Source organism: Stylophora pistillata, chromosome 11 (assembly GCF_964205215.1).
Source record: "Stylophora pistillata chromosome 11, jaStyPist1.2, whole genome shotgun sequence".
In the NCBI taxonomy this organism is placed as follows: Eukaryota; Metazoa; Cnidaria; class Anthozoa; order Scleractinia; family Pocilloporidae; genus Stylophora; species Stylophora pistillata.
The window spans coordinates 19813996-19838189 of NC_142529.1; the positions used below are offsets into that span (position 1 = coordinate 19813996).

General features: G+C 39.1%; 1 protein-coding gene and 1 pseudogene across 1 annotated transcript in view; both read right to left on the reverse strand.

Moving 5' to 3' along the window:
• LOC111339480 (E3 ubiquitin-protein ligase rnf213-alpha) overlaps positions 1–24194 on the reverse strand; it is a 138050-nt gene that overhangs the window by 83879 nt on the left and 29977 nt on the right. Inside the window, exons 20-28 of the mRNA XM_088738394.1 lie at positions 22078–22298; positions 19362–19633; positions 18278–18537; positions 15813–15958; positions 10179–10254; positions 9642–9815; positions 8631–8848; positions 1128–1420; positions 41–300 (exon numbers count right to left, since the gene is read on the reverse strand). Coding sequence (XP_088594520.1) covers positions 41–300; positions 1128–1420; positions 8631–8848; positions 9642–9815; positions 10179–10254; positions 15813–15958; positions 18278–18537; positions 19362–19633; positions 22078–22298 — 1920 coding nt within the window. The remainder of the gene's footprint in view (positions 1–40; positions 301–1127; positions 1421–8630; positions 8849–9641; positions 9816–10178; positions 10255–15812; positions 15959–18277; positions 18538–19361; positions 19634–22077; positions 22299–24194) is intronic.
• On the reverse strand, positions 22882–23509 carry LOC148720503 (uncharacterized; annotated as a pseudogene).

The following is a 24194-nucleotide window of genomic DNA, read 5'->3' on the forward strand; positions in this document are numbered from 1 at the left end:
TACTTCCAGCCATTCTTTGCTACTTTATTGTGTAACTTACTGTCTAAGCTCGGTATCAAACTCATTGAGCAATGCTTCATAGGAGGAACACGTTTTGTCAGTTGCGTTCGCTTGAAGGGCTAAGCAACTAAGCATTGCGTTCAACTCCTCTCCTTTCAGGCCTATAGCATACTTATTTACTACAAGAAGGATAGCTAGCGATGAAACTACTGCAGACACGTGATCACTTGTTCCAACTTGACATTTTGCCAACGTGGAAACGTTCTCCTTCATCTTTGGTTTCAAATGGTCCAATAAGACCTGCAAATAAATTTAGCAGTTTAGTACCCGATATGAACATGGTGGATTGTCCCATATGCTGAGACATGCAAGTCGCTGTACGTCAGCTTCTAAGATCTCATACCGCGGTATGTTATACGGCGGTCTGTTACACAGTGGTCTGTTAAAAAGCGGTCTGTTGTACAGCCCATTTTCGTTGTCACGGCCACCTACTCTACTATCGACAGGACAATGTGAAAAAATTTGAATCCCTGTTTGTACTTTGTGATTGCAAGCTAGTTTTTCCAACAAACGGCCACCACGCAAATATACTTCATTTGTGGTTCACAAGGAGAGTTTGCCTCGTGCTGCTTCACTCAGACTTCCATTTCAGTCCTCTCATCCATTTGACAACTTTGCGTTTTGATAACGTCAGAACCAACTTACTTTGGAACAATCTTGACCTCTCATTGCATATCAAGTAAAATAAACCACTTGGGCCAGTTATTCAAACAAGGTCTTACCCAAACCACGGTTTTACGCAAGTTACAGGCCTCAGGTATTCCCTATAAGAGGGTTGATTTAATTAAATAAATATCTTTTCACAGTTAGCTTTCGGCCCCCTTAACACTTTTCATAAAAATTAATCTTTAGGTAAAAGGTCCGGTTAAATTGAATATAGTTTAGAACGCAGTTTTGTTAAACAACGGCCAAACTTCGTTTCAATAACCGGCCATTTATCTCTGTGATTTAGAACCCACTCCTTTCGTGTATTGTATAAAAACCTAACGAAACAACTCAATATGATAACGCACTTTAAAGGTGATTCTTGTACTAATAAAGGCCATACTATGTAGCCAGCAAATTACCATTGGCACATTAAAATCGGTAAGATTTCCCTTCCGACGGTTACCAGATTCCTCTGCCCACACATTTGAAAGGCATCCCACGACATGAAAAAGACTCTTCACCGCTTCTGTAGCATCCATTTTCACAGGGGTGCCGTCCAAACGAAAACCCTTCCATTTTGGTAGGAAACACAGCAGTGCCTTCTTTCTAAACTCAGGCGTCTTATCCTTGCCGGAAAAGTAATCCACTACTTTAGAGACCATACTCATTTTTCCGTAAACGTACGTTACTCCATCGAATTGATTCCACGTTGCTGTGAGAAACGAAAACAACCAAATTCATTCAAGATTGAAGATAAAGATTCAATATAGTACACGCACTCTCGTTTGACGATTGGTTTGTTCAGATGGGAGTATATAAAAAACGGTTGTGACGTCACGCTTTTTGTGATTCATTACACAATTTGAAAGCTTTCGCATCACTTGCAAAATAAAGTTAGGTAAACACATTTACGCAATGGTGACAAAATTTTCTAAATTTCGATTTGGGGCTTAGTTCTCTTTCCACTTGAGCCCGAAGAAAAAAAACATAAGAAAGAAGAACTGCAACGTTTTCCCCGCTTCGATGATTAGGAACCGGATGACCATGTGAAGGGAGCACAGCGAAGACGACAAAATAATTTCATGCGACAAAATGCGTGGAGAACTTTTCTTAAACTGTTCTTCGCACTCTAGAACTATGATAAAATCCTCAACAAGTCATTCTTTTATCACGAAATGTTCGCGAAAAAGCACACCAACTATGTACTACAAACTGTAAATGTCTCAAAGCAAACTGCGCAACATTGATTGCACTCGGGTTTATCACGAATCAACTTAACGGCCTGTTCCCAGTTGGCTTGTTAGCTCAATTGGTAGAGCGCTGCACTAGTATCGCAGAGGTCAGTGGTTCGAATCCCGTGCAGGCCTGATTTTTTTCAGGTCTGATTTTCGCTATTGCATAAATAGCGCTCTCTACTGCGAGGATCGAGCATCATACGTATTTAATACCGCAGTTCAAAATATATGAACATCATACATACATTGTATCTGATTTATCATCACGGGTTTATTACGAATCAACTTAACGGCCTGTTCCCAGTTGGCTTGTTAGCTCAATTGGTAGAGCGCTGCACTAGTATCGCAGAGGTCAGGGGTTCGAATCACCTACAGGCCTGATTTTTTTCAGGTCTGATTTTCGCTATTGCATAAATAGCGCTCTCTACTTTGAGGATCGTGCATCCTACGTATTTAATACCGCAGTTCAAAATATATGAACATCATATATACATTGTATCTGAGTTAGTCATTTATTAATAAAAGATGTTATAAATTAACAGTTCTTTACAAACGCATCTTTAAGAAAAATTACATCAAAATGCGCGCGTTTAGTTCGTTTTATAAACGACATTCCAAAACATTAACCATCAAATGACCTAACCGTCAACCGTCGAAAGGGCTTATTTTTTATCGTCAACCGTCAACGATTGATACCCGATTGATAGAATAGGCCAGTTGGAAAATTCCCCGCCCTGAGCGTTTCGTAAGATTGTTTATTATATAAACTATGGTGTTTTAAAAGGATTTCCAGCACTGAGAAAGTCCGTAACAGCACAGGTGTAAAATTGCGATAATTTTTTTTCACTTGTATCTGATATCGCCAATCAGCTGCTGACACGTCACCCGCCTTTCGCACCACTCTGTCAGGTTGATGAATGGCAAAGCCTTCACCATTCTCAAGATCGTTTGTGGAAATTTTCCTCGGATTGTAGCTGGTAACAATACTGAAAAATTCTGAGTGCAAAGAAAACCGAAATCTACTTACCTTTGCGACTTAACAATCCAGACATTTCTGCGACGCCAACGTGAGTTTGTCGGCGAAGTCGTCACATGTCGTTAGTGACTTTAAAAAAGTGTCACGATAATGTGACCTGATGTTACGTAATGAAAATAGTGCGAATTTTCGAGATGGCAGTCGACGGATTGTACGTTAATACAATGTTTTCGTCTGTTAAAATGCCAAAATCGCGAGACAATAGAAACAGTCTTCTCTTTGCTCACAGCCAAGGTCTGATAAATGATGAAGAATTCCTTATTCTATACGACATAAACACGTCGAAAAATCCTGACTTGCCCTATTGGAATTACGAAAAAATTTAACTCAAATGAGCCCTCAGATGACAAATGTAAAATGGAATTCCGTTTTTAATCAACTTAGTAGAAGCTATGTCTTTTCCTGATTCTTTCAAGTGCTACAATGGCCTGTACGTTATGCCTATCTTTGAGGGTACTTATACATGGTTCCTATATTTGCAAGACCAGTAACACAGCTTTGTATGGTCAATAATGAGGTGATGGATTTTGTTGATGACTTAACTATCATGGAAATTCTGCCAAGAAATTCTCCCTCTGTGCTTAACTTCCTTGTGAATGACATCCAAAATTTTGCTAACACCAATAACTTGCGCCTTAATCTTACTAAATGTAAGTACATGACCGGTAGCTTCCTTCAGTATAATAGTTACAAGGCGCCCTCGGTCGTATCGGGGGGCGCTGTTATAGAAGAGGTCTCGTCGTTCAAGCTACTGGGCGTCAAATTGTTCAATGACCTTTCCTGGGGGACGCATGTTAATTACCTGCTGAGGAAGGCTAACATGCGGTTGTTTGCTTTAAGGCAGCTCAGGAGAAGTTCTGTACCAGCGGGAGATATCGTCTACATCTATTGCTGCCTAATACGTTCCATACTTGAGTATGCCTCTGCTGTATTTGCCAATTTACCGTCCCACTTATCTAAGACCCTAGAGTCAGTGCAGAGGCGTTCTCTCGGCATTATTTGGCCAGGTCATTCGTACTCAGATACCCTGATGCTAGCCGGTATTGAAACCCTTGATGCACGTCGTGGTGCTGCCTGGGAATCATTTATAAGTTGTATTCATAATAACAACCCCCTTTATACTGTAATGTATGCCGATATTCGTAAATCTTCAGACCGCTATAATTTAAGAACAAATCGTACTCAGTATCACTCCAAAAAGTTCACCGATCGTTTTAAGAACTTTGTGACAGTCAAGTACCTGCCAACTTAATTATACTCGTTTTTCTATAATAAACATTAATATCATTTTAGCATTTGTAGATGCTGTTTTTACTTGTATGTAGCTTAATGCATTTTGTACAGTTTTTCCCCTTTTTTCCCATATTTCTTGTTAATATAATTCATCAACCTGTAATTCAGCATTCTCTGCAGAAGGTTTGAATGAAAATTATCATTATCATTATCATTATCATTATCATTATCATTATAAGCAGAACATGATGGCGGCGGCGGAGGGTTCGTTCTACCATCGGTAACATCATGTGACTTTGAAATTGTACAGCTGTACAGTGCTGAAAGCACGATTTCCGACTCCAGAAGCTACAGAAGCCTATATTGACTGTTCTTGGAGACAGGACCATAATTCACGGATCTGCGAATTTCACTTTTAAAGGATTCTCCAAACTCAAACCTTAATTATTCAGACACCATCGCGTCTTTTGCCATCAACCGCGTTCGGTTGTCCGGTGATGTTAAACTAAATCTCAGAATGACCAGGACCAACACTAATGAGTGATTTAAAAGGGAAAACTCCAATGCGCCATGAAGACGACATCACAATAGCTCATTTAAATGCTCGCTATAACAAGAAAAGGGACCACTTCACCCTCATCAAGACGTAATTATAGTGAATGAGTTTGACATCTTTGCAATTAGCGAGACTTGGTTAGACAGTTCTATCTCTAACATTGAGATCGAAATCTCTGGTTATACCATTTTTCGTCTTGATCGCCCCAACAAAGTTGGAGGCGGCGTGTGTGCCTATGTGAAAAATGAGCTCAAGGTTGAAAGACTCGGCGATCTGTCATTTATTACTGAATCTGGCCTTTACCTCTTATGGCTCAAAGTCCAGGCAGTATAGTACAAGTCATTCCTGATACATGTGTGCACAAAGATATGTGAGAGAATTGCTCTCAGTCAGCTCATGCCTTATCTAGTTTCGAATTACAGATTATCTACAACGCAGCGTAGAGACAGTAAACTCCACTCAACAGTTAGTACGCACTACTGAAGCCATCCTGAGCGGCATAAAAAAAATTAAAGTAACTGCGTTTGTATTATTGAATAAGAGGAGGCCCTTGACTGCAGGAACCATGCAATTCTACTGAATAAATTGCAGGATATTAGCATTTCACCCTGTGGCATCACTTAGTTTAAGAGTTACTTGTGTGAAAGACATCAAGTCGTCCGTATAAATGAGGAACTGGCAGAGCCACTACCCGTAGAAGGTGGCATCCCACAAGGCCGTATCCTAGAGCCTATCATATTTATTATCTACGTGAACGATCTTTCATCTGCGTTCCGACATTGTTTATCTGAAAGCTATGTTGACGACACTAATCTCTGGATCTCCTAAGACACTGGGCCAAATCAGTCTGTGATATTAATGGTGATCTCCTCATAATTCGTAATTGATCAATCAATCAATGAGCGCGCTAGAATTTCTACAGTTACCATGAAATGCGTATTTATTGACACCCTGCTTACCCCCTTCGCTCACAGTTGCTAGCTCCTTCAGTTCAAAATGCCAAAATACCTCTAGATCAAAAACAGTGGAACAAAGCTATAAGTAGTGTCAGGATATCTGAGGAATGGATTTTTGGTGAGACAATAAACTATTACAAATTCCTTGACTTTAGAAAAAACTTTTAAGAAACAGCTCAGTGCAATTGCAAAATGTACATTTTCTGTACATTGTTTGTTGCATAATGCTCGTTGTTGTTTATATGGATCATCAACGTCCCAATATTTTGATGTATAGCCACCCTCTCTGCAGATTACTTTCAGTAAAGTTTGACTGAACTGAAAACTGAACTGTGCCATTACCCCCGAAAAAAAAAACCTGAATTTTCTGGACTCTGCGTTTAACCATTGGGTAATTTTCTTTCACAGTTTCATGAAAAATACTGTAATCGTTCTATATTCATATGTTTACCACCAAGAATTTACTGATGAGTGTAACTAAGATATCATACCACAATCCCGGGTTAGAACAGCTGTTTGTAATGTCTTTTAGTTGAATATCGATCAAACATGTAATTCTGAGCGGCAAAAACTGTTGCATACAACCTGTATATTAAAACAACAAACAATAACTGGATCTTACTGTAGTGTTCATAATTTCTCAAACTTTAGAAAGAACAACTAACAACTACATCAGTCCTGGATCCGACGGTATCTGACAGTCATTCTTATTCTTCTTGCCTTGCTTAACTTTGGATAGTTGCAAATAGTGCTGCAGTTTTTGCTTGCATTTGTAGCATCACCTGATCATGTTACTTTTGTTGCTGTTTGAGGCTACCTGATAACATATCTTGATACATTTTCTTTATTTCTAGCTCAGTATTTCTACCTTCTAATTCTTCGCTTTTTAGCTTAGCATTCAACTCAGCCTTTTCTTTGAGAATGTCACAGTTACGCTTGCACTTGCTTTTTCTTTATTTGTCTACTTCCCTTGCATCCCACTTTCTTTCTTTGCCTGTTTTATAAATCTCGCCAGCCGTTTCAAGCCTTTGATCTCATTTCTTCTGCTTAAGCAGTTTCTGCATCACACTTTTACCTTCTTTTCGTCGGCTAGAAGTTTATCTTCCTCCTCATTGCTCCGAAATCTTTCTATGATATCTTCCATGGAGCTATGAAAATCATTTTCCTCAAGACTTATTCCATTACTTTTTTCCTCCAATTTTCTTTTTGTGTTCTTTATCAAGGTGGTTGTAGTGGTCTCGAACTGATTTTGATTTACGCAGAATTTTGTATGCTGTAGAGAGTTGCGAGACTCACTCATAGGATCTTAATATTGACCTCTTTGCCTGGACCCATGCTTGTGTTGCCAGGGTTCTAGAAGAAACATTTCTCTTACCAAACACTCGTTGGTAAACGAACAACAACAACACCACCTTAGGTTTTGTAGTTCTAAAAGTTTTAATTTACCTAGGGAATGTCGATTGTTACATTGATTTTATACTTAAGAATTCTTAATTAGAGCAAATTTTGGGTCGCAAGTAGTTCTCACCTTTTCAAGATGAATTTTGGTGGTGTCGACGGATCAAGACGCCATGAACTTAGTCGCTACGCATGCGCAGTGATGTCTACTCACGTTGTCGTCGTATAAAATGTCTAGATCGTAAAGTCACTAACGGTATTTCTAGCCGCTGACTTCGGTCACGACTTTTTGGGGATAATAACATTAATTCTTTCCTCTTCCTCGCTCTCAAATCACTTTGGTTTTTCCGCTAAAACTGATTTCGAAAAAATTTTGTGGGACAACATTTATTTTTAAAAAGGTTGCAACGCGGACTCAAAACAAATTTTTATGTAATAATCCTTCACAAAAAGTAACTCAGAGAGTAAAAACGAGAGATAATTGCAGTTAACAATTGGGTTAATCAATGTGACTCTTATTCGTCAATATCTGAATTCTTCGACACAGATCATAGCGACTAGGTCCACACGGAGGAAATAAATTACTTCGCAAGATAAATCTGCTCACAATTCTTTGCTGATGTCGTTCTTAGTCTGTTTCAATGTTGGGTTGATTGCATAGCAACATTTAGCTATACCCTAGTTTCATGATATGATTAACACGAGGGACCTTACTCTGACACTCTCATTGGTGCAAACATGCCCCAATGCTGTGATTTAATTGGTGCGATATACATGCCCTATTGTGACGATCTGATTAGTGCGAGATACATAGCCAAAAGCAGCGATCTGATTTGTGCGAGATACAAACCCTAATGCGGCGATCTGATTGGTGCAACATACATACCCAAATGCGGTGACCTGATTGGAGCGAGCAACCTACCACTCGATACGCTAACTTGAGTAACTTTTTTTTAATCAAAAATAACTCAACAAGTATATATATTCATGTATAGATATAAATTGGAGCGATTTTGAAAACGGGTTTATTTATGTCAGTCAAAACATAAATAAACAACATTTCCATTCGTTTCTCTTATCATTGAAGAGGAGTATCTTATATGAGCAAATAAGAGACTTTTACCGTGTTTACAACCCCTCATCTTAACACTCGAGAGGTGGTGAAAATTCTAGAGTTATGGAGTCGGTCATCAGGACTCTCTAGAATTCTTCTAACCCCCAACGACGATTTTATAGGACTTTTTACGGCAATGAATACGAAATAAACAACACGAGAATATAATTGAGCAAAAATTTGAAAACACGGATGAGAAGACCAAACAGCCAAAAAGACAACAACAAAAAATGATCCGAGACAAATGTTTATTAAGTAATAGCGGAGACTATAAGCGAGCGAAAGAAATTCACACCGCGATTTCATAATTCAAGGACCATGATTGACTTCTTCGTAAAAGTATGAAAGTTTGTTTTTCTACTTAGTAATAAGGACGAGCTAAATGTCTACTTACCACCCGCTTTAATACCATTTTCAGGGATCCGTATAGCCCTGTTAAAAATGCCCTCGGAGAGGAACGAAGAAGGAGCTTCAGGTAATTCTTCCCAATGAAGTACTCCCTTTTTGACCACCAAGTATTTGTAGAAAATGTCTTTGCGAGCTCGATCAAGATCTAAAATGAATTTCCCACGAAAAAGCGTAAGCTTGTCGTTGTCTTTGCTCCTATCGGTTCTGCATAGAAAGGAAAAGAACAATTCACTGAGTCGAGGTCATTTCATAATTTTATCGAGATCTTTTTTTATGTCTAGTAATTCCTGAATCAACAGCTTTACGTTTTTATCACGTCGAGGGTTTATTCGATCTTGAAATGCAATCATTGCATAGTCGTGACCTCGCCCCAAACAATTGAAGTAATCAGTCGCTGCTTTTGAAAGCCTGACTGATGAGTCGTCTCTTCGTTTCTGATATTCGGGTGCCTGATTCCCAAAACCCTCTGCTGTACAGCGGATAATCGGTGTTAAGGTTCCCTCCCGGTAGGTGTGCGTTGACTTTTAGGAGGGATACCCCTCACAATAGTCTGGAAGGCTGATGATCTTTCTCTCATGGGAACCACATCATGAACGCAATACACGATTCTCTTCTGGAGCATTGATGGGTTATCAGACATGTACGTTTGTTGTTTATTTGTGAAATCTCCTTGTTTTAGACTCACAAGAAGAGTTAGCGCTTAAGTTGCAACCTGTTTGCTCAAATTTTTCTCTAAAACTATTCACAGCCAGCCAGTGTGGCAAAAAAATAATAATAATTGAAGGCTTTCGTGCGAATAACATTAGCCGTTCGAAACCTTACTGAGGCAAAGAGCTAAAAACCTGAAGAGAAAAGCTGAATGTTGTCGAACCAACCCATGGGACAATGATCAGACTTGGCTCACCACAACAGTACTCAGGTACGCCCAACAAAATAACAATGGCACTCACAAGATGACATTTTGAGATGAAAATACCTTTCGAAACATATTACTTACTCAACTTGAACCATATCGACACAGTTCTCCTGAAAGTCGCCCAAAGCAGCCCCGTTTGCTCGTATAAAGAGTCTCTCGTCAGTCATTTTAAAATTTGATGCTAGAAGAACATGGAATACCACAGTAAGGCCAGCATCTGGCGAGACTAGTTGAACGATTGAACGAGGATGAGGTCTGCAAAAAAATCAGTTAAAGGCGCATGTGTCTATGAGAAAATCATAGTAGCTAAGGAAATATAACTCCGTTTTCACCAAAGACTTTTTAATAAACAAAAAGAAAAAACAGCAAGAATTAAGAATTAAGTGAAAGGTGATGGACAAAAAAGTTGCTTGGTCATCTGTTACAGCCATAGGGACTGCTCAAGTATGCGCGTGATAACTTCGCCGCCAATTTCCTATGTTCGTCCCTCATAATATTTTTCATGTAAAAGAGAAAGCTAGACCCACAACGGGTCATTTACGAGCATTGTCAAATTGAAAGGTTATGATTGGTTGTTGTTTACTTCCTTTTCTTTTTTTTTCTTTTATCTCAACTTACACTGGAGGTCTCTCTCCGGAAGTAAATCCTGTGCTTACCAACTCTGTAGGAGTTGCTTTGGTAGTCTCAGGTGTTCCTAACGAAGAAGAAGAATAATGGGGATAAAAATTGTTCGCTTTCCTCAGTCCTCAATACCATGCTAATGTCTTCTTCAAATATCTGGGGGGTGATACAAAGGCCAAATTGTTTGCTTGAGTAAATGGAATTACCAAAATGTCTTCCGGCGTAGGCACTATCAGTTACAAGGTCGGAGCCATTCCTGTATTTAGTCGCTAGTGTCGTAGGCCGTGGGCTAGAATAATCTGGATGTTTCTTTTGTTTTGTTTTGTTTTTTACGCTCCACCCTTGATCGAAATGCAGCTGGGTAGACCTTACGAACGAAGAGGGCGAACGAAATCGACCATGACAACAGTCCCCTTGTCGGATCATACTCTAACCTCATCAAAGCGGTTTTTCTTCTTTCTGCATCATTCTTGAACAAAAAACGCCTTTGTAGACTCAAAAGAAGGGAAAACGTACAGAAGAATACTCAACTGGAAAGAAATGGGCTTTAAAGTATTAGAAACGACATAAGTCTCAGCGATAGATGCGAAGATATGTTATCATTTCTTGTCTTCAAGTTGATTTTCGCGTATCTATTTGGCTGCCATATGGCTTTATGTTGCACAAACTTGGCAACTGGTTTACCATGTTTTGAGTTTTAAAACGGGAAAGATTTCATTTGATTTGAGCTTTCTGAGCGATTTAATTCTTATATTGTTGATTTCGCTTTTCGTCTTGGCTATATTATATGTGACCATATTTTGAGGTTTTACAGATTTCATTTGATTTGACCGTTCTTTTTGTCACGAAGTCGCCTTGTGAACTATTTCGCTATTTCTTTACCAATCTGCTTTCGTTCTTTAAATTCTCCTGAACATTGATCGCGAGATATTTATTGGCGAATTACATTACTATTTTTTACGCGGATCCTGTCACAACTCGTTTACTTCGTATTTAAGCAATCGTACCCAAATTTGCCAAATAAACAGTTCACTGTCCAGTTCCAAATAAGTGAAATGTGGTGTCCCTCAGGGCAATATTCTGTGACCTTTGCTGTTTTCATCCTGAAATAACGACCTGCCAAACTGCTTGCTTTTCCTAAAACCTAGAATGTATGTTGCTGACGACACTAGTTTAACTGCAAACTTAAAGCTTATGATAATTATCTTAATTACTATTTAAATACGATCTACCTATGGTTATAGCTGCTAAAAAATCTCACCCCTAACTTAACAAAAACCGAATTTATGTTAATTACATCGAGGAAGAGGCTATCAACTATCTCTAAAATTCCATATTTCACGATGAGTGATCATCCAGTGATGCAGTTTCCTCTCCACGAAATCGCTGGGGGTACATATTGTTCAAAACTTAACCTGGAATTGTGATAGACAGAGTGTTTGTAAAAAGGATTGCCTCTGCCTTAGATGCAATAATACGAATAAGGCATTTTGTTCCTTTATATGTTCGAACTGATTTGTATAACAGCATAGTCCAGCCAAATTTTGATTATTTCAGCGCTGTTTGGGGCAACTGTAGTTTTGGCCTATGTAAAAAAAACTACAGAAACAAAACCGCGCAGCCCGTATTTCGTTGTATGCAAGCAACGAAGACTATATTGACAAGCTGTTCCAGGCTCTCGGCTGGCTAAAACTTAGTCATCTAAGCCTAGTAGCCCTTTCTATTGTGAAGCACAAAACTTTATACGGATTGAATATCTACAATCTCGATTGATCTCCCGAAATGATATTACAATGTACCGACGTTCCACAACCCAACACCTACAATTTTAAGAGAATTTTTACCTACAGGGGTACTATGTTTTCAAATGAACAGTCTTTCCCAGAGAAAGTGAAATTTCACGTAAGAGCTTTTGAACGAGAAACGACATTTCACTTAAGAAGTCCCTCCCGACTCCCTTGGGAGTCCGAGGTTTTGCCGGTCACATGACTTTTGGCTGGAATCGCCATGTGCTCGGGTTTGCGGACGTTTGTTTAGTTTTTTATCCATTGAAGAGAGTTTTAAAAAGGGCGTTATTGTGTCTTACGTTGGCTTAAGCGAACGTTTCGGTGAGTTAATATTTGTTTCTTTTTGTCGTTCAGGCAGGTATTTGGAGTTTGATGCCTTCTTTGTTTGTCATTTTCAGAAAACCTTACTTACTTACTTTCACTTTCATTGACCGAGGCCGTGCGGCCAATGTATGAGCTCGAGTTTTCGACGTTCGTTTGAGATAAATAAACACAGTACTACGGTACGAACATAAGAGCTTTTGAACGAGTAACGGCATCCTAGAAAAGCAGCGTTAATGGTATAATAGGCTTTCATTTCTATAATTTGACGCAAAAGCTGACGTTTTCAAAAGCTGACGTTTTACAAAAGCTGACGTTTTCGAGCGTTAGCCCTTCGTCGCTCCGACGAAGGGCTAACGCTCGAAACGTCAGCTTTTGTAATCGTTACGGTGGCCAATTTACCATTTCAACTTTGTTGATATATCCAAATTATTTCGTTACTCCCACCGACGCAGCCCCAAACAGTTTCTTTCAAACTATCAGCCTTTTTTTCATTTCTATAATATCGTAATAATCAATAGTTAGTTTAACTATGCAGAACTAGTTTTTTTTTTACTCTTAGATTTTGCTGAAGGATTTTACTGTGTATAAATAAAGTTATCTATCTATCTATCTATTTATCTATTTATCTATCTATCTGCCATTCCCGAAACATTCCCTTTAGTTCTTATACTTTTTGGATTTCGCAACGGCTTCCTCAGCCAGACACTGCTCCTCAACTGCAGCTTTTAGCGGGCGAAAACGGCTCGTTCCGATCTTTTCCACCATCATGCGTCAACTGCTGACACGTAGCAAAATGTAAATGAACTCAAGCCAGCAGAAGTGCTTATCAAATGCCTCTCGGAGCTACCTCATGTCTTAATTATTAAATAGTGGTGAGAACTTTATACCTTTGCCATCTTCTTCCAATAACGCGTGACGTTCCTTAGATAACCAGTTGATCATAAACTTTGAAAGTTTTAGCCAGAGCACTAAAAATTCGAGCTAAAAGTAATTTGAAAGTAAATCAACACACACAAGATGAGGTTTCAAGACGACAGTTATCCAGATAAATTGACGGCCAAACAGTGACAGATATGTCGGAAAATGATACCCAATGCAACCTGTACCCTGGCCAGTAAAACTGCGACTAATAGGATTCACGCCCTCGGACCGAAATTGCTTACAAGGTGATCGCATGACAAAAGGAAAGGTCAAATCAAAAGTAATCTTTAAAACCTCACAACATGGTAAAAAGGTGTAAAATGTAGCCAAAAAAAAAAAATTCAGCTCAAAGAATGAATACAATCGCTTAAAATTCGAATCAAATGAAATTCTTACTTTAAAACCTCAAAACAGGGTAAATCAGCTACAAAATTTGTCTGACATGTGGCCATATGGCAGCCAAATAGATACGCGAAAATTAACTTGAAGAGAAGAAATAAAATCGCTCACGCGGCGCGACAAAATATTTCCGTAATATTTCCATATCTGCCGTCGCCGGACTGTTGTCATCGTTGATTTCAAGACTTTGAAGCCCGTTTCCGTCCATTTGAATATTCTTCTGCACGTTTCTTCTTCGTTTGCGTGGTCTATCAGAGCGTCTTTTGATCAAAAATGGAGCAAAAATGAGGAAAAACCACCTTGATGATTTAGCGTACGGTCCAGCATAAATTCATATGGATCGTCGGGACTGTTGTCATTGTTGTTTTACGACTTTGAAGCCCTTTTCTTTCCAATTGAGTATTTCAACGCACCTTTCCTATTCGGTTGTAAGGTCTACACGGGTGCATTTTGATCAAGGATGGAGCGAAAAGAAGGGAAAACTAACCAGATCATTCTAAAATACGAGCCGACGACAGACGCCATTTTGAATTATGTCGATAACTCCATGAAATAAGGAAAAAAATCTCCGCCTTTGTACCACCCCTCAGATATTTGGACACAACACAATAGCATGATGTTGGGGACAGAGGAAAACCTAAAAACCAGCATAAATCTGTCGACACATCATGATTGAAGAGTGCTATTAAAGTGAGGAATAACAGTCCTCTTTCTACGTATGTGCACGATCCTTCGCAGTAAAGCACTATTTAAGCAATAGTGAAAATCAGACCTGAAAAAAATTCAGGCCTGTACGGGATTCGAACCACTGACCTCTGCGATACTAGTGCAGCGCTCTACCAATTGAGCTGACAAGCCTATCATACTCCAAATCATTAACAGACCCCTCCCTCATTCAATGTTGGCTAAGAGACCCTAAAAGTTCACGGAAACAGATACAACATTGTGTTTTGTTTTTTTTGTTGTTGTTGTTTTTTTTTTTTTTAGGGGAGGGGGCAAAAAGTTCAACTTAGGAGCGCAAAAGAGATTAAATTGAAGGAATAGGGTCCACGGGTCAACCATTTTGTCGCCCATTGTGGCAGGGGAGGCAAGGGGATGACATGTTTAAGCCAAGTTTTAATGTTTAAATTAATTGTCTAACAAAATTTTCCTTCCAAACGAAAACCTCACAGTATGATTGACATACGTCATGCCATGAGGAAAAAAATTTAAACAATACACCAGCCTTTCTACAAAACTGCAGGTGGCTATTAATATGGCACAATTTTTTATAGCATTGAAAAGAACTAGAGGTTGTATAAAGATGCTAGAAAGTAGTGTTGCAGAATATTTGTCTCACATGCAAAACAGAAAATCTACTGCATCCCACATATCTATGAGTGCCCTTTTCCACAAGAGAAAGATGATTCAAGAAGATATTGTCTAATCGAAAAAGTATAATGGCAGAAACTCGAGAAAAACGCGAAAGAATGCACTGGCTTTTCCCATTTATTAAGGTACACAATTCAGCCGCTTTGTTGCATTGTATTTATAATTGTACATCGGGAAGTCCTGTAAAAAGCGATTGCTTCGTGTTTCATCGAGGTTCCAAACACCTCGAAACAATAAAAGCACTCAGCCTGCAGTCTCGTGCTTTCATCCGTTTCTCAGTGTTCGAAACCTCTGATAAAACACTCGGACTCGTTTTTCATATAATACTTAAGCGGACCGAATTAAGAATTCCCGTATACTGCACTCGATTGGAAGTGAACACAAGACTGTGTAAGTTGTTTAGCCTCTCTGCCGTGACGAAAGATTTTTCGAGCTCGAAGCTGTTAAAGGTCTGTAAAGAATGTTAGTCTTTCTCCTCAGGATCTTTACTTTAAAAAGAGAAATAGTGTACTCTACAGTGCCTTAATGGTGAAGCTCAAGGCTGTTGTCAAAAACATAATTGGAGTGTAGGTCTCTTATTTTGTCCTGTAAACAGGGCAGAGCTCTCAAACACTTTTAAAATAGCGTACCTACGTTCACATTTTCAAATATGAACATAGGGACTTAAAGTCCCCCCCTCCCCCACCTAAACAATTTCATGACTAAATTGTTCTTGCTGTTTTTGCTGTTGTTGATGTTCTTGCTGTTGTTTTATTTTGCTCTAGACTTGCTGTGAAAAGTTTCTAAATATCCTCACTGTGCACGGAATAATAACTTTCAAAAAATTTACCTAGAATTTGTCCATCGCTTGAGTTTGTGTCTTCGTTTCTTGCAGGCGTTGACATAAAAACAGCCAGGAACCAGCTTAAGTCAATCTTCTTGGTGGTAAATTTTATCCACTTATTATAAAGGCTTTCCAAAGCTTTCGCGGCAGTTCTGATGAAATATAACGCAAGATCATATCAAACAAAACTTAAACAATTTAATGCTGTCACTTAATATTCTTTTCAGTATGAAAAGGTGTCTTCGAGATAAACTAAGGTCACTGACCATAAATATTGAGAATCCGAATCGCGCCTAGATGGCCCCATCACAACGGTCATCTAGGCGTACAATGTACAATGTACAATACTTTATTCAAGAGAAAGGAAAATAAAAATTGTAAAAAAAAGTATCTCTCGAAAGGGGATATTCTAGAGGTTAACCCTATATAAAAGATTCCCCGAATAAAAAGATCAAAACATTATATACAGATAATTAAAAACTGTTTACCATCATCTCAATCAATATTCATGTAAATCTTTAGTCTGTTACGAAATAAAGTCAATGATCCTGCGTGTACAATATCTTTAGGCAAATTATTCCACATATTAACGATCCGTACAAAAAAAGAAAATTTGTAGCAATTTACGATAGCTATTTTTACGTAGAGCTTATAATCGTGATTGGCTCTAGTTCGATTACATTTAGTAAGTTCAAAAAAGTCCGAAAAATGAAGACTATCTATTTCCAGAACTATCTTGTAGCACTGGATCAGAGATAAAAACTCTCTTCGTTTCTCCAAAGTTTGCCAATTCAGTAGGCGGCAGCGGTCTTCATAGCTCATTTCTCCGCGTTTTTGCTTTAATGCCAACCGAGATGCCCTTCTTTGGACTTTTTCCAAGGATTCGATATCCTTTTTTTGGTAGGGGCTCCAGACGGGGACAGCGTATTCGAATATAGGTCTTACTAACGACTTAAAGAGGCAGGAAAACGCATAGCGATTATCGTTTCTAAGTGATCGCCTAATTATACCCAACACTTTGTTCGCCTTGTTTACTATGTAGGAAACGTGTTTACCCCAAGATAGATCGTAGTTAATTGTGACCCCTAGGTCCTTGGCGCTGTCGACAGATTTTAGTTGCGTACCAAGGGAATAACTAGGCTTGGATCTGTCTCTACTGTGCGTTACACGCATAACTTCACATTTTTCAGGATTAAAGCGCAACTGCCACTTGTTAGCCCAATCGCTTAATTTGTTCAAGTCCAGCTGTAAGGCTGGTATATCCTTATCAGGCTCCATGATCTTGCGATAGATTTTGGTATCATCAGCGTAGATTTTCACGGTTGATGCAATGTTTGCCGAAATATCATTTATATAAATAATGAATAGGATTGGGCCGAGTACTGTTCCTTGAGGCACACCTGAAATCACGGGTGACCAGTCTGAACAATTGCCCCTTAACACTACACGCTGCCTTCTATTCGTCAAAAAATTTCTAATCCACAGTAGTATTTTGAACTTTTCGATTTTTCGGAGAAAGAAAAGCGTGATGTAACTTTTTAATATAGTTTTTGAAAAAGGGTCATCAAAAGGGTCCGTTAGGAAACATAAAATGAATTACGAGATTTTGCAACTGTTGGCAGATTCTGAATATTTATGGTCACTGGCTCTTACTTCTATACATATTGATGAAGAAGCAGAATTTATTCTGTTTCGAAAACATGATATCTTTACCGCGCGCAGTGAACCAGCCCTTCATGATCTCCTCATTTGAAGAAACAACGTCGTCATAGATGCTGAGTTTATCTACACGAGGTTTTACTTCTTATAAAAATTTTCTCACTATTTAAGAACGCTAGTATGGTTCAATTCAACTCCACTTTTGAGAAAAAAACTTGATCGACATTGAGATACATGAGAAACTTAATATTTAGAATTTTTTGCTAAGTCACATGGCGCAAAGGCGAGACAACAGTACGTGAAATATGATCATCTCTCGTCAGCCAAGCCATAGTTAGTAGAGCTAACTATGGCCAAGCGATGGGAGGATCGCGATTCTTTCTTGAAGTATTTCGACGGAATATTTTAGTCGTTAATTTCTATAGTGTGGCTTTCTAATCAAACTTGGGCTACACTAGCGCGATGTAAAAGCATAGCGAGCATTCAAATGCAAAGGACGGCAGTGGCGGACACGAGCGACTTCACCAGATGAAGTACTTGAAAACATTACGGATTTACACAGTTAAAGTGTTTCCTTTTTCTTATGTACCTCTACCCTTAATGCGATCCCTAATAAGATCTTTGTTAGGAACTCTTTTATAGATAATGTCATGGTCGATGACAATATAATAACAAAATGACCAATTAAAAAATTTGACATTCTCTTAATCACTCACATTACAATAACTTAGAGGCAAAACAAAACTTGGCGCAAGCTTGCTGGAGGAGCCACGAAACAAAACGTTTAACCAAAACGATAATTAGCTACTTACTTCCTAAGTTCAATGTTAAATTCGGCCAACAACTTTTCACAAACAGAATGCAGTTCTCCATGCAGCTCTGCTTCAAAGGATAGACAACGCAAAAGTGAGATCCTTTTCTCTCTCTTCAGGTGTATGGAGTACTTGTTGAACACGACAATGATAGCTAGTGATGAAATCAGTGCGGACAAGTGATCCATTGACCCAAATTTACTTTTAGTCAAGATGGTGATGTTGGCTTCCAGTTTCGGCGTCAAAAGGTTAAATAATACCTGCAAATAAGTTCAACACTACTCTCAGTATTGTTGAGGATGGGAAGTTTGGGTAAAGAGAAAAACTTACCGATTCTGCAAATAAAAGTACATTTCACAATGAAAGATGCCAACAGAAGTGCCGAGGAGGACGCCGTTTTGGAAAAGTATTTGATGTTTCCCCATCCAATTTTTGAACGTTATCTCATTTCAGTAATTATCGATGCAAGAATTGTCCAAAAACCGACTGAGAAAGCTCAGATTCACTCCAAAAAGAGGAGGAAAATATCGAAAAGGCCGTCGTTCCTTTCTGGAGGATGGAGCGGAAATTACCAAATTCAAAAGCACGAGGACAGCCAATCTTTCTCTCGGTAACAACTAGTTCTACCTTGTTCGATGCTACCAATGAAATCGAGGCGCAAAACACTTAAAAAGGCGCTCAGAGCTACTGAGAGTACCCTCACTTAGGGGCTTGATAACAAAATACCCGGTTGCGCACCTGGGTGAAAAACAAAAATCTACCTATCAGTTATTTATCTAGCTACACATCTAGCTAATTTTGAAAAAAGAGCGGAAGGTTCCCATATTCGAGTAGAAACAGCAATTCTACCTATGTTAAGTTGAATGAACAAGTAATTCAATGAAGCGATCGGAGCTTTTTAGCCTGCTTATTTCCTATAAAAAAAAGAAAATCTAAAGTACAAGCACTTGCGGTGCCCACCTAACACAGGATTTGGGTCATGGTAGGGCTATAAACAATGTGCATAATACGCAATGTTACGCAGAATTAATGTAAGACTATGACGAAGAGGTCTATGTAAAGTAATAATAGTCTTAAAGTCAACCTTTTGATCATTGAAACTAGTGGACTTCTTTTTAGGTTGGCTAAGACCTTCTTGTACCCAAACACCTGACAGGCACTCCACAACAATATCCAGTCTCGTCAATGCTTCTGTGGCATTCATCATATCAGTTGCCTCGTTCAAAAGAAAGCCTTTCCATTTTGGCAGGTAAGAATGAAACGCCATAGTGTAATATTCAGCTTTCTGGTCCATTAGTTTTAAATCGGACTGTTCGTCGTAAAAATACGCCACTCCATCAAATTGATTCCATGTCACTGCAAAGATGCAGAAGATAATCGTTAAAAGGCTATTTCCCTTCAAGAGTGCCAAAGGATAAATCCTCATATCACTCGCTATCGGATCGAGGATTGCTGTACTTTCCACATGAAACTTAAAGTTTCATGCGTTCTCCCAACCTAGCAGTATTTATTACAGATTCACTCCACTAGAATACAAAACAAATAATATAAATTACAACTAAGGTTAATAAAAACCACAAAAGGAAAAATTGTGGAGAAGGGGACAACCAAAAGCGCTGACGCACCATACAAGGGATACCCCCTCTAATTAAAGTATAGCAAAACTATATAGAAATATGAAAATAGATACCTTAATTATCCTTATCTTTAATAAAACTTAAGACATTCTTTTTAAAAGTTTCAATACTATCTGATTCTCTAATGTGATTAAGTAAGCTATTCCATTCACCAACGATACGGTTAAAATACTATATTTAAGACCGTTAGTTCTACTAAAATTTGGGACAAGGTCCTGTATGTCATTTTTCCTCATATTATAAGCCATGCTTCTGTCCTTACAAAATATGAGCTTATTGGAAATGTCTTTATCATAACGGCCATTAATTACATTGAACAAAAACGTAACATCCCTAATGAACCACCTATCAGATAATAGCAACAATTTCAATTTAGATAGTCTAGTACCATAATCATCATCAGACCTAGTGTTCCATCTGGTAGCTCTTCGCTGAACAGCCTCCAATTTGTCAATGTTACATTTAGTATAAGGGTTCCAAGTTTCACATGAATATTCGAATAAGGGTCTCACAAGACTACAAGAAAGTGTTCTCATGGTGTCAACATCATTTAAGTCTCTACAGGTCATTTTTACCAACCCTAAAACCCTATTGGCCTTAACAGTTATTCTATCTATATGCTGGTTCCATGAGAGACCACTAGCAGTAAACAATCCTAAATCTTTATAAACATTAACACATTCCAAAGGTTGACCCTCAATGTTATACTCGCCAACTAAGGGTGCCTTTTTCCTGGTTATTCGCATGATCTTACATTTCTTTGTCATCTTGTTCATCTTACACCAATCTGATATTTTATATGTCACTTGAGCTAATCAAATCTGGAGAAGCAATAATACTCTTATTTGCTCCGCTTAACTCTGGAGGCATAGACAACAAGCCTGCACTTGCCGGACGCTGGGCAAGGATCCTCAAAAATTCTGCAAGGGCTGCTGTACTTAGCATCGAATTTGTTTCCAAATTTATTCGGTGTAATTTCGCTTAACGACAAGCCGAGTATTTTCAAAAAGTCTAGTAACACGGCAAGATTCTAAAGCCAAGGAAACAAATTGCCTGGGAGGAACATAAAAAACGTTATCACTTTTATTTCATCTTTTTTAATACCACACCACATTTTTGCGATTCCATCATAAAAAAAAACGTTTAGGAACACAGCAAGTGGTTAGCATGGGAAAGGGTTAATTGTATGCCAAGGAATTAAATTGCTTACATCGCAGAACTTCCTCCCAACTGGACAAATAGGGTTAATTTAATTCAGATTCATATCTTTCTTTCTTCTGTAAGGAACACTGTTGATTTGGAAAGGATTCTGTGCAGCTAAACGCAGTTTCAGCGACATAAAGAGATTAAAAATCATCCGTCACAGAGGTTGTTTTGCTTGCAATTTTTCAAATGCATTATCATAGTATCATGATTTCGCTTTGTTGACAGATTGGTAAGACAATTTTCCTAATGAAGGGGGAAGCTCTTCCCGCAGACTTCCCTTGTAACCTCTTCATTAGCCCTTCCATCCTCGACATCTTGCCTCTATCACTCCAAATAATTGCCCAAATAATTGCCCAAATAATTGCCCAAATAATTGCCCAAATAATTTATGTTTTCGCACGTTTTCATTAAGAAAACTGTTCTCGGGAAAACGTGGGACATAGAATTTCCGTACCCTTTAAATAAATAAATTCAGCGTATCACCTTGTGCTACGCCCCGCTTCATACCAATTTAAAACTGATCTTGCAAATTTGTCTATGGATGCAGATAAACCAAATATCCATACAATTCAACCTATCAAAACCAGTCCAGTGCAAAATATTGTAAACACAAAATAAAATAAATATAAATATATTTTAAAATATTTTTAACAAGGAAAATATCCCAAAATATGAATTTCGTTCAAAGTTCGCACTTTGCATATCTAAATTACTTCTCACAACATAGCAAAACTATTTTGTGATGAAAACGCGCATTAGACTATTCGATTCACTCTTCTAAAGATACTTGTTTGATGGCTTTAGTAGGTTTTGCTTGATATTGACCGACTTACGGTATCTTGCGAGATTTTTCTTTTTCAGATACGAATAACAAAGTATTCAAATGCAAGATTCGATGCCACTTAAGCTTTACCCTCTCACAGATCGAGAAGAAAGACCTCCAAGGGCATTACTTACCACCCGGTTGAATATGATCATTCGGAATCTTTAATGCCCTCCTAATATTGCTAGTGGCTCCACGTCTTGACAAAAACTCGGTCAAGTCCTCCCAGAACTGGTTTTCTCCAGTGGTCACAACATAACTGTAACTAGTACCCTCGAGAGCTTGGTCAGGGGTCAAAGTGAGCTGGCCTCGAAAATGTTGAAGATAATCCTTTTCTTTCCGTTTGTTAGGCTGGCTATAGAAAAGCAAAATAAGAAAAAAGAAAGCATCATGCAATCAACTCTGCCAATTGAATCCTTCATGTTAAAAACTAAAGTGAAACCACGAGGCGCAGCCAAGTGGTTTCTCTGCAAAGTTTTGATAAAATTTTTTAAAGTTTTTTCGCGCGCTTGACATGTTCGATCGTTGCTTTGTTGTTTGTTCTAATTTGTATTATGTAATGACTTCCACAATGAAATACCAATAAAAATTGTTGTGGTAAACTCTGTTGTCCTGAATCGTTTTTTATCGCCCGGCTTCTTTTAATTTTTGTGCCGCCTGCTTTGGCATCGGCAAGTACTTCTACGAGGTTGACCGTCTTTCAACTTTGCGAACCAAGAACCGGATTTCTTTTTCTGAAGATTTTCCTCTACTTTTTCTACCATCTCAATAAGATCCACTTCAAAACTTTAAGTATCATTATCATCATCATCATCATTGCCATTGACCCCTACTGAAGCATAGGCCACCTGCAGGAGCTCTCCAGGAATCCTGGTCCTGGGCTAGTCTCTCAAGTCGTCCTCCAGGTATTACTCATCCTCTTTGTTTCAGTCTCCAGATCACGGCGCCAGGTGTTTCTTGGGCGTCCTCGCTTCCTCTTTCTCTATGGGTTCCAGGTCAGGGTTTCACGTGTGATACAGGTCGTTCGCTTTCGGAGGGTGTGTCTAATCCACCTCCAGCGTCTTTGAAGGATTTCAACTTCTGCTGATTGTTGCTTGGTTCGTTTCCAGAGTTCAATGTTGCTGATTGGCTCAGACCATCGGATCCGAAGGATTCTTCTGAGGCAGGTATTGATGAATTTCTGGATCTTCTTCAGCGTCGCAGTTGTGGTTCTCCACTTTTCAGCTTCATACAGCAGGGCAGGTTTTACTGTGGTGTTAAAGATCCTGATTTTGATGTTGATGGTCAGGTTGGGTGAGGCCCAAATGTTCTTCATTTGAAGGAAGGCTGCTCTTACTTTAACAATTCTCACTTTTTCATCGGCATCCGTCCAACCTTGTTTGTCAACAATGCAACCTAAGTAGGTGAAACTTGTCACGTCTTCTAATCCATCACCCTCCAATATTATGGGAGTTCTTCTGACTGCTGTGTTGTTTTTGAGGACCTTGCTCTTACCCCTGTGGACCCTCAGACAAAGACGGGCTGAATTGTCCGCAACAATGTTGGTCTTAGCTTGCATCTTTTGCTGGGTATGGGATGGGAGAGCTAGGGCATCTGCTAAGTCCAAGTCGTCAAGATGGGTTCAAAGAGTCCACTGTATTCTTTTTCTTCTCTTGGCTGTGGATGTCTTCAACACCCAGCCGATGGTCCGTAGGAATAGGAAGGGCGACCGCAGGCATCCTTGTCTCATTTCTGTGTTTACTTGAAAGGCGTCTATCAGTTGGCGACCACAGACCACCTGGACGTCATTCCATTGTAGGAGTTTCTAATGATGCTGGCAATCTTCTCCAGTAACCCTTAATGTCTCAGCAGTTTCCAAAGGCTCTGTCGGTCCAGAATGTCAAAGCCTTTACGTAATCGACAAAGTTGATGTAGAGAGAGGAACCCATTCGCATACCTGTTCTAGAATGATGCGAAGTGTTGTAATCTGGTCTGTGCAGGAGCTGCCCCTGCGAAAGACGGCCTACTGGTCCCGTAGCTGGGGGTCAACTGCAACTTTCATCCTATTCAGTACCACTCTGCTGAACACCTTGCCTGGGATGGAAAGTAGCGTTATTCCTCTATAGTTAGAACAGGAGCTGAGGTCACCCTTCTTCGGCAGCTCGATGAGGTAGCCCTCGTTTCAGCCTCATGGGACTTGTTCTTCTTACCACATGTTCTTGAAGAGGGGGTGCAGCAGCTCCAAACTGGTTACTTTATCCGTTTTCAATGG